An 11,905-nucleotide genomic window follows, 5' to 3' on the forward strand; every position below is an offset into this window, starting at 1 on the left:
TGTAGCCTCTCATGCAGTGAGCTTAGTGCTAATCCGAGAAGACAATGGCACGCAACGGCCTGTCTACTACGTAAGCAAATTGTTGCACGAGGCAAGATCCGTTACCTCCCCCTTGAAAAGGCCGTCTTGGCAACCGTACAAGCCACACAAAAGCTCCCCTACTACTTCCAGGCACATATTGTAGTTATACTAACCCAACTTCTGCTGAGGTCCATACTCCGGAGCGCCGACTACACGGGCAGAATTGCAAAATGGGGGATGATTTTGGACGCCTTCGACATTAGGTACATGCCTCGCACCGCTGTGAAGGGTCAGATCCTAGCGGATCTAGTAGCTGAATTTGCGGAACCTACACCAGAAAGAGTGGGAGGGACACTAAGCCCTGACGGGAAACTGATCAGCGCAATCTCTTAGCAAGAGCCTAGTTGGTGGAAAGCACACATCGACGGCGCGGCCAACCAAAGGGGCTCAGGGGTGGGGCTCGTTTTGGTCTCCCCCGAAGGGATCACCATCGAAAAATCGTTAAGGCCTAGTTCTGTAACCCGCTCTCTACAAATTCATTGTCTAGGGCTCTTTGGGCCAGCATCACTTACCTGCTAGGCCTGAACCCCAAAAATTGACCCTACAATATATATATATATGAGGTTTTTATTTTGGAGAAATCATATATATATATATATATATGAGTTGAGTACAAATAACACCTAGAAGTATCATAATTTGACTTTTTATAAAACCAAATAAATTTGACTTTTTATTGTACTCATAATATTGTATCACATAAATTTTGGAGGTTTTTTGATGTCTACAATTATGAAACCTCCAAAACTTATGTGACACAATATTATGAGTACAATAAAAGGTCAAATTTATTTGGTTTTATAAAAAGTCAAATATATCTATAATTATATATACATACACTAGACTCATCACATGCGGTTTTTGCATGCAATTAGGCTATTTTTTATTTTTTATTTTGGATTTAGTAAAATAATGTTTAAAAGTGAGATAGAGATAATGTCATAAAATGAGAATTGATAAAAATTTAAAAGCCTAAAACTTAGGAACTTTTTAAAAAATAGTAAATTACTCTTTTAATCATTTTGTGTTTTTAAATTTAAAATTATTTAACTAAAAGATAGGGGTATTTTAAAGAGTTTATTAAATTTAAAGTTTATTCTATATTTAAGCAGTCCAATAATATCTTGACCTATTATATTTTCTTTAAATAGTTCCATATTTAAATACAATTTTTTTTTTTTTTTAGATTCTCTCTCCCTAGTGGAGCTCTTTCTCTCGTGAGTGTGCGAGTTCTCTCTCCCTTGGCTTCGCGCGAAGGGTAATTCTTTCTTTCTTTCTTTGAACACCATGGACGATGATGTTGCTGATAGATTGCAGAAGATGAAGCTAACGATTGAGGAGGAAGAAATTATCCCCATCTCGGATGAGGGAAGGTTGGATGCCATCGAGAGTTGCAATTTGAGTTTGATGGGGAAGTTTCTGACTTGTAAGCCATTCAATAGAATGGCGGCGAAGAACACGATACGTCGAGCATGGGGGTTGAATGAATCATTACAAATTTCAGAAGTTGGACCGAATCTCTTTCAATTCAAATTTCAATCAGAGTTTGATATGGATCGGATCATGAGAGGAGGTCCTTGGTCCTTTGATAATCAATTATTATTACTGAAGAGGTGGAAGAAGGGTATGACCATGGGTAACATTCAATTGGACTCTGCCTCACTTTGGGTCCAAATTTGGGATGCACCATTCGATATGATCTCTTCTCAAGTAGCAAGGGAAGTAGGGAGTAGGCTAGGTACGGTTGAGGAGGTGGAACGGCGGCATAGGAAGGATGACATAAATATGTTTATGAGAGTTCGGGTGGCTTTACCAATAGCAAAACCTCTACGTCGAGGTGGATTCATTGCTGGGTCGAATGGTGTAAAGACATGGTTGTCATTCAAATATGAAAGATTGCCGATGTTTTGTCACTTCTGTGGAATTTTAGGTCATGACTTAAAGAACTGTGCAGCCCACTTTGTAGCGGAGAAACAGGGGAGAAAGGTAGAATATCAATATGGGGAGTTCTTGAAAGCTTCAAGGATCCGTCCAAGGGCTTCAACAACTAAGGCAGCGTTCTCTACGTCTAGTACAAAGGACGGCAATGGCAGCAATGTGAAGCAAACTTCCGGTCAGGCAGCATAAGAGGAGGTTCAGGTGCAGCCGGCGGTAAGGGATAATAGGATGAAAAACCCTAGTAACGTGTATAAGGGATCTTCCGTGAATCAAGGGACGAATGCTGAAAACGTGCATGGGAATAAAGTCAGTCTTGAATGCAATACTAACGTGCAGGAGTTAATTGCTGAAACGTGGGAGTTAAATGCTGATATGGGTCCAGAAATCATGGCTGTTGGACAGTCAAACATGGAATTAAATGAGAAGGCTGATAAGAATGGGATTCAGATTGAAGATACTAAGGGGCAGCCAAGAGTGCTTCCCGTGGAAAGCAGTCAGCATGTGGACTCTAATAGTCACACTCTTTTAGACAAAATTGGGCCAAATAACCTTAGGCCCAAAGGAATGTGGACCCGGATCAATAGAATGGAACTTGGATTGGGTGAGCCAACTAAAGCAAGTAATATACATGCATTGGGGAAAAGAAACTCACGTGAAGTGTAGGGGGGGCAGGTGGATATTCAAGATGCTAAAAGAGGTAAAATGGGTAGTGATGATGGAAGTACTGATTATATATCGGCGAGGGTGGAAGGTCACCCTTGCTGGGAGCCATGAGGCTGTTAAGCTGGAACTGCCAAGGGCTTGGGAACCCTTGGACAGGTCGAAGCCTTCGCAAGATTGTGAGGGAGCAAGTTCCCACGGTTTGTTTTCTTATGGAGACAAGACTGGACAAGGAGGGGTTTGAGAATTTGTATGGTAATTTGCCGTTTCAAAATAAGATTATTGTAAAACACCCTGATTCGGGTGGAGGTTTAGCTTTTTTGTGGAAAAATAATATTTTGTTGGAGATAATAAATTTCACTGTCAATCATGTTTTGGCCAAAATCACAGAAGAGGATGGATTTATCTGGTACTTGACTGGATTTTATGGATGGCCAGATGCGCAACAAAAGGAAAATTCATGGAAATTATTGAAGCACTTACAGACTTTTGTGGAGGGGCCGTGGGTGGTTATAGGAGATTTTAATGCACACTTACATGCATGGGAAAAGAAGAGCAGAAGACAGCAACAAAATCCACAGGTTAAAGCTTTTAGGGAGGCGTTGGAGTGTTGTCACCTTCAAGATCTTGGTTTTTCGGGTTATCCTTGTACTTGGAGTAACAAGAGACCTGGGGAAGCAAATACCAAAATCCGGCTGGATAGAGGAGTGGCGAACAATGAATGGCTGGAGAAATTTCAGATGAGCAAACTTATACATTTGTCTACACATGCTTCAGACCACTTACCCATTATGCTTCATGTTTAGACTTATGTTCAGGCAAGGCAGAAACAAAAAAGGAGCTTTAAGTTTGAAGAATCTTGGCTGCTTAGTAGTGAATGTGAAATGGTAGTGCAGGAGGCTTGGGGAAGTGCAGGTGAGGAAGGGCATGGGTTAGCATCTGTCCAGGAAAAGATTAAATTATGTGGTGCTGAGCTATTGGCTTGGGGTTCTTCATCCATTAATCCAAATACTAGAGCTATTAAAGACCTCCAAAAGAAGTTGGATTTTTTAAATGAAGCTAAACATACAGAGGCTACCAAAGCTGAATACTTGGAATTGAGCAAGAAGATAGATGAGTTGCTACAGAAACAGGAATATTTTGGGCCCAAAGATCTAGAATAAATTGGTTGAAACATGGAGACAAAAACACAAAGTTTTTTCATGCTAAAGCCACCCAAAGGAGAAATAAAAATCATATTAGGGGTATCCAAAATGCAGATGGACAGTGGGTGGAGAATTTGGAGGAGGTAGTGGAAGTTGCTTCTGCTTACTTTGATAATCTCTTTCAAGCTGGGGTGGGAGATCAGATGGAGGAGTGCCTGAATGCAGTTCAGAACAAAATAACTGATGAGATGCGGGAGACTCTATCCAGTGAATATACTGCTGAAGAAGTCAAGGTGGCGCTATTCCAAATGGGACCAACAAAAGCTCCGGGCCCTGACAGTATGAATGCTTTATTTTACCAAAAATTTTGGCATGTAGTAGGTGATACTGTAGTTCTAGCTGTGTTGGATTTTTTAAATAATGGGAACATGTTACCTGAAATTAATCATACTAACATTGTGCTTATCCCTAAAATTAGGAATCCTGTGAAAATGTCTGATTTTAGGCCGATAAGTCTATGTAATGTGATTTATAAAATTATTTCCAAAGTATTGGCAAACAGATTGAAACAGGTACTCCCTCAAATTATCTCACCCACTCAGAGTGCATTTGTACCGGGAAGGTTGATCACAGACAATGTATTGGTGGCCTTTGAGACACTCCATACCATGCATTCAAGACAAAAGGGGAAGAAGGGATCCTTAGCATTGAAGTTAGACATCAGCAAGGCATATGATAGGGTTGAGTGGCATTTTTTGCAGAGTATTATGGAAAAAATGGGCTTCCTTGATACTTGGATAGAAAGGGTGATGAGTTGTGTCTCGACACCATCCTTTTCTATTTTAGTGAATGGGAAAGCTTATGGCATGGTCCACCCATCCAGAGGAATAAGGCAAGGGGATCCTTTGTCGCCATATTTATTTCTGTTGTGTGCTGAGGGATTCACTGCATTGCTGGACCAAGCAGAATCAGAAGGAAGGATCAAAGGAGTATCCATTTGTAGAGGGGCACCGAAAGTCACTAATCTCATGTTTGTAGATGATTCCTTGCTTTTTTGCCAGGCAACTCAAACTAAGGGTGAGACTATAGCACAAATCCTCAAAACTTATAAAAGAGCTTCAGGGCAGAGCATAAATTTAGACAAGTCTTCAGTTTACTTCAGTAGCAACACTTCAAATAGCCAGAAACAACAGATTATGAGGATTTTGGGAGTTAAGGAGGTGAATAGAATTGAAACTTATCTTGGTTTACCAACCTTGGTTGGGCGAGCCAAGTACCATACATTTTCTTATTTGAAGGACAGAATATGGAAGAAGCTTCAAGGGTGGAAGGGTTTGGTTTTGTCAAAAGCTGGCAAAGAAATTCTAATCAAGGCTGTGGCACAATCCATACCCACATATACGATGAGTGTGTTTCAACTCCCATTGAAATTATGTGATGAACTGGATGCTCTGTGTGCAAAGTATTGGTGGGGTCAAGTGGGGTGTGAACGAAAGATCCATTGGCAGAGTTGGAATAAACTAACAGTTTCAAAGAAGGAGGGAGGAATGGGCTTTCGAGATCTAAGAGCCTTTAACCTTGCCACGTTAGCTAAGTAGGGTTGGAGGCTGATTCAATGTAATGATTCTTTGCTTTATCAATGCTTTAAAGCAAGGTATTTTCCTCGGTCTTCTTTTCTTGAAGCTAAAGTTTCGCCAAACTGCTCATATGTTTGGAGAAGTTTGATGGCTGCACAACCCATTCTATTATCTGGACATTGTTGGCGGGTAGGAAATGGCCTTTCAATTAATGTTCTCAAAGATAGGTGGATTCCTTCATATCCATCTAATGGCATATTACATCCGGTTCATGAAGATGTGGACGGTATGAGGGTGGCTGATTTGATTAATCCGGATATGCATGCTTGGAGGACTGAAGAAATCATGGCTAAGTTTCACAGGGAGGAGGCAGAAGCTATTTGCCAAATTCCATTGAGCCGTAGAAATGTTAATGATACTATCATCTAGCTACACAATTCTAAGGGCGAGTTCAGCGTCAAATCTGCTTATCATGTGGCTAGGAACCTGGGAAACCGGACAAGAACTTCAAGTGGCTGTGCAGAATGGAAGGTATGGGCTGCAATTTGGAAACTAAAACTTCCAAATAAAATTAAAATCTTTGTATGGCGGGCATGTAATGAAATATTACCAACAGCTGGGAATTTATTCAGGAGGAAAGTTATTCAGGAAAATAAATGCCATTTATGTACAAGGGAGGTGGAAACAACAGTCCATGCCTTATGGGACTGTGTAGCGGTGCAGGATATTTGGTATAGCAGCATTTGAAAGTTGCAGAAGACCAGAGATGGGCAGCATGACATTAAGCAACTGATGGTGGATTTATTGGAGCGATTAACGCCGAATGAAATGGACTTGTTCTGGGCACAGGCATGGTTTATCTGGAATCAAAGGAATTGTATAGTTCATGGAGGTAGAATGAAGGATCCGAGTAGCCTGAACAAAAGAGCTGAGGAGTATGTTGCTGAATTCAAACAGGTCCGAAATAATCTCTCTGTTTTGATTCGGCAGCAACAGAGTGGAGATGCTTGGTGACCTCCCTCACATTTGGAGTACAAACTGAACTTTGATGCAGTGATTTTTTCAGGTTTGGACAGAATAGGTTTTGGTGCTATAATTAGGAATGACAAGGGTGAAGTGATGGCAACTATGTTCGTGAGTGGTCCAAGGGTAAGTACAAGTGATGAGGCTGAATTACTTGCTTGCCGAAGAGCTATTGAGTTTGCTGTGGATGCTGGGTTCTCTAGGTTGACTATTGAGGGAGATAATAGTAATGTAATCCAATCTATCTCTTCTTCATCAAAAAACTCTTCACTGCTTGGGAATGTTGTTGGTGATATCAGACATTTGTTGAGGGGACTACAGTGGGCTAGAGTTTGTTTTATTAGGAGAGAAGCAAATAAGGTAGCTCATGCTTTAGCTCAATATGCTAGGAATTCTCTAGAGGAAGATTTGTATTGGAGGATTCCCCCCCACCAGCCTTAGAAGCTTTGTATCATGACTCTTTATCATTATAATTGAATGAATATTTCCCTTTCAAAAAAAAAAAAAAAAAAAGTTGAATGCTTTTTTTTAGAGGTAGAGTTTCAACCTATGACATCTACTCATGATTGCCCTTTATCATTAGAACAAGACATCAATTTTTTTTTTTTTTTTTAGTGGTAAGACATCAATTGATAATGATAGAATACATGTTTTCATATACGAATACAATCATAATAAATGAATAATTTTAGAACATTATATATTCTTTAAATTGTAGAATATATAATTCCATATACAAACAATCATAAATAAATACCTAAAATTAAAATATATAATTTCATATACAAACGCAATCATAAATGAATACCTAAAATTAAAATATGTGATTTCATATACAAACAAAATCATAATAAATGTCAATAAATAACTTTCATAATTTTCAATATTCAAAACTTGGAAAGAAATTTATTTATTTTTTATTTTTTGAGAAACTAGACCAAAAAAGAAGAAGATAAAAAATAGGCGAAAACACTATTTAGGTCCTTACATTTTGGGATCATAGTCAATTTGGTCCCTCCATTTTGATAGCAGTCAATTCGGTCCCTATTATTTTCAACTTGCAATTATTTTGGTCCCTACCGTTAAGTCACTAATGGAAAATACTTACGTGGCAAACGGTTTGTATTGTTGGCATGCTTAATATTAAAAAAATTATATAAGATGCTAACTTGTTTAAATTTCATGGCCACATCAGCACTGAGATGGTAAAAAAGCCATATCATCTTTTAAAAATAATTTTCTCTTATTTACCAATTTTTTCTTTTAGCTTTCTGACAATTTCTTTAAAATTTCATTTTTATTTTCTAACATTCTTCACTGTTCTTCTCCAAACCCAAATAAGGCCTCCGTCTCTCGCGACTGGAATATGAGCTGAGCACGGAAGTCGCACAGATCGCGCAGTGGCATTAGTGATGATAGGATTCACAGGGTGGACTTATTAGATCAGCATAAAATTGTGACCCACTTAGGTTTTGTGCTTTGAGAGGAGTGAGATAGGATCTACTATGCACTAGGGTATTAGAACCCAGAACTGTAAATTTTTTGGGCAAGTGGGGGATGTGACAATGGCAGGAACAGAGTAACCAACAAAAGAGTGAAGTGGGGGCTGAGCAATTTATGGTAATGGGGTTGGCCTTGTTGACAAAGGAGCTACAAAGCTTGGACTCCATGAAAGATAGCTTCTTGTGCTCATGGGTTTTTTCTCTTTTGAACTATTGGCTAACGCATTGAAATTTTTTAGCTCAAAAAGTCCAAGCTTTCTCATGGACTCTAAAGTGATAAGACACCAAACTCACATTTTGATAAGACAAGGAAGAGAAATTTGGAGTTGGGTTCACTGAGTAATTTGACTTAGTACGCTGGAGAAACTTTTGTAGAGGTTTGATTGCTTTCTCAACCAAATCATCTCTATATGAAGAAGAGAATGAGTGCAAGCAATTAATGAGAGAGATAGTAGCCTTATCTGGGTTTGGAGAAGAACAGTGAAGAATGTGAGAAAATAAAATAAATTTTTAAAGAAATTGTGAGAAAACTAAAAGAAAAAATAAAGAAAAGAAAAAAATTGGTAAAAAAAAATTATTTTTAAAAGATGATGTGGCTTTTTTTGCCATCTCAATGCTGATATGGCCATAAAATTTAAACAAGTCAGCATCTTTTTTAATTTTTTTAATATTAAGCATGCTAACAATGCAAACTGTTTGCCATGTAGACATTTTTCGTTAGTGACTTAACGGTAGGGACCAATTGATTGCAAGTTCAAAATAACAGAGACCAAATTGACTGCTATCAAAATGTGGGGACCAAATTAACTATGACTCCAAAATGTAAGAACCAAAATAGTATTTTTGTCTAAAAAAGGCGAAAACACTATTTAGGTCCTTACATTTTGGGGTCATAGTCAATTTGGTTCCTATATTTTGGTCGCAATCAATTTGGTCCCTATTATTTTCAGCTTACAATTATTTTGGTCCCTATCATTAAGTCACTAATGGAAAATGCTTACGTGGAAAACGATTTGTATTGTTGGCATGCTTAATATTAAAAAAAATTATATAAGATGCTAACTTGTTTAAATTTCATGGCCACATCATCTTTTAAAAATAATTTTCTCTTATTTACCAATTTTTTCTTTTAGCTTTCTGACAATTTCTTTAAAATTTCATTTTTATTTTCTAACATTCTTCACTGTTCTTCTCCAAACCCAGATAAGGCCTTCGTCTCTCGCAACTGGAATATGAGCTGAGCACGGAAGTCGCACAGATCGCGCAGTGGCATTAGTGATGATAGGATTCTTAGGGTGGACTTATTATATCAGCATAAAATTGTGACCCACTTAGGTTTTGTGCTTTGAGAGGAGTGGGATAGGATCTACTATGCACTAGGGTATTAGAACCCAGAACTATAAATTTTTTGGGCAAGTGGGGAATGTGACAATGGCAGGAACAGAGTAACCAACAAAAGAGTGAAGTGGGGGCTGAGCAATTTATGGTAATGGGGTTGGCCTTGTTGGCAAAGGAGCTACAAAGCTTGGACTCCATGAAAGATAGCTTCTTGTGCTCATGGATTTTTTCTTTTTTGGACTATTGGCTAACGCATTGAAATTTTTTAGCTCAAAAAGTCCAAGCTTTCTCATGGACTCTAAAGTGATAAGACACCAAACTCACATTTTTATAAGACAAAGAAGAGAAATTTGGAGTTGGGTTCACTGAGTAATTTGACTCAGTACGCTAGAGAAACTTTTGTAGAGGTTTGATTCCTTTCTTAACCAAATCATCTCTGTACGAAGAAGAGTATGAGTGCAAGCAATTAATGAGAGAGATGGTAGCCTTATCTGGGTTTGGAGAAGAACAGTGAAGAATGTGAGAAAATAAAATAAAATTTTAAAGAAATTGTGAGAAAACTAAAAGAAAAAATAAAAAAAATAAAAAAAAAATTGGTAAAAATTTTTTTTTTTTAAAAGATGATGTGGCTTTTTTTGCCATCTCAGTACTGATATGGCCATAAAATTTAAACAAGTTAGCATCTTATTTAATTTTTTTAATATTAAGCATGCTAACAATGCAAACTGTTTGCCATGTAGACATTTTTCGTTAGTGACTTAATGGTAGGGACCAATTGATTGCCAGTTAAAAATAACAGGGACCAAATTGACTACTATCAAAATGTGGGGACCAAATTAACTATGACTCCAAAATGTAAGAACCAAAATAGTATTTTTGTCTAAAAAAGGCGAAAACATTATTTAGGTCCTTACATTTTGGGGTCATAGTCAATTTAGTCCCTATATTTTGATAGCAGTCAATTTGGTCCCTATTATTTTCAGCTTGCAATTATTTTAGTCCCTACCATTAAGTCACTAATGGAAAATGCTTACGTGGCAAACGGTTTGTATTGTTGGCATACTTAATATTAAAAAAATTATATAAGATGCTAACTTGTTTAAATTTCATGGCCACATCAGCACTGAGATGGTAAAAAAACCACATCATCTTTTAAAAATAATTTTCTCTTATTTACCAATTTTTTCTTTTAGCTTTCTGACAATTTCTTTAAAATTTCATTTTTATTTTCTAACATTCTTCACTATTCTTCTCCAAACCCAGATAAGGCCTCCGTCTCTCGCGACTGGAATATGAGCTGAGCACGGAAGTTGCACAGATCGCGCAGTGGCATTAGTGATGATAGGATTCACAGGTTGGACTTATTTGATCAGCATAAAATTGTGACCCACTTAGGTTTTGTGCTTTGAGAGGAGTGAGATAGGATCTACTATGCACTAGGGTATTAGAACCCAGAACTGTAAATTTTTTGGGCAAGTGGGGGATGTGACAATGGCAGGAATAGAGTAACCAACAAAAGAGTGAAGTGGGGGCTGAGCAATTTATGGTAATGGGGTTGGCCTTGTTGGCAAAGGAGCTACAAAGCTTGGACTCCATGAAAGATAGCTTCTTGTGCTCATGGGTTTTTTCTCTTTTGGACTATTGGCTAACGCATTGAAATTTTTTAGCTCAAAAAGTCCAAGCTTTCTCATGGACTCTAAAGTGATAAGACACCAAACTCACATTTTGATAAGACAGGGAAGAGAAATTTGGAGTTGGGTTCACTGAGTAATTTGACTTAGTACGCTGGAGAAACTTTTGTAGAGGTTTGATTGCTTTCTCAACCAAATCATCTATGTATGAAAAAGAGTATGAGTGCAAGCAATTAATGAGAGAGACGGTAGCCTTATCTGGGTTTGGAGAAGAACAGTGAAGAATGTGAGAAAATAAAATAAAATTTTAAAGAAATTGTGAGAAAACTAAAAGAAAAAATAAAGAAAAGAAAAAAAATTGGTAAAAAAAAAGTATTTTTAAAAGATGATGTGGCTTTTTTTGCCATCTCAGTGTTGATATGGCCATAAAATTTAAACAAGTCAGCATCTTATTTAATTTTTTTAATATTAAGCATGCTAACAATGCAAACTATTTGCCATGTAGACATTTTTCGTTAGTGACTTAATGGTAGGGACCAATTGATTGCAAGTTGAAAATAACAGGAACCAAATTAACTGTTATCAAAATGTGGGAACCAAATTAACTATGACTCCAAAATGTAAGAACCAAAATAGTATTTTTGTCTAAAAAAAGCGAAAACACTATTTAGGTCCTTACATTTTAGGGTCATAGTCAATTTGGTCCCTACATTTTGATAGCAGTCAATTTGATCCCTATTATTTTCAGCTTGCAATTATTTTGGTCCCTACCATTAAGTCACTAATGGAAAATGCTTACGTGGCAAATGATTTGTATTGGCAGACCAATAAGAATTAAAGTGATTCCTATGCTTAATTGTAAGTTTGGATACAAACTATAAAAAGTAACTTTAAAGAAATAATTATTGTAGGGACACATTTTCTCAAGCCAAGTTCAAGATGCTTAGAACTTTGGACCAGTGAGCCCAATACAATAAATTTGTAGAGAGTGGGCCAAAGAGCTGGGCTTA

General features: G+C 37.5%; 1 protein-coding gene across 1 annotated transcript; it reads left to right on the forward strand.

Annotated features, from left to right (window-relative positions):
• Positions 1-1,368: 1,368 nt before the first annotated feature.
• LOC126690971 (uncharacterized) lies at positions 1,369-2,208 on the forward strand. The gene has a single exon (XM_050386063.1). The coding sequence runs from the start codon at positions 1,369-1,371 to the stop codon at positions 2,206-2,208; it is 840 nt and encodes a 279-aa protein (XP_050242020.1).
• Positions 2,209-11,905: the final 9,697 nt, after the last annotated feature.

Source organism: Quercus robur, chromosome 7 (assembly GCF_932294415.1).
Source record: "Quercus robur chromosome 7, dhQueRobu3.1, whole genome shotgun sequence".
NCBI classification, from domain to species: Eukaryota; Viridiplantae; Streptophyta; class Magnoliopsida; order Fagales; family Fagaceae; genus Quercus; species Quercus robur.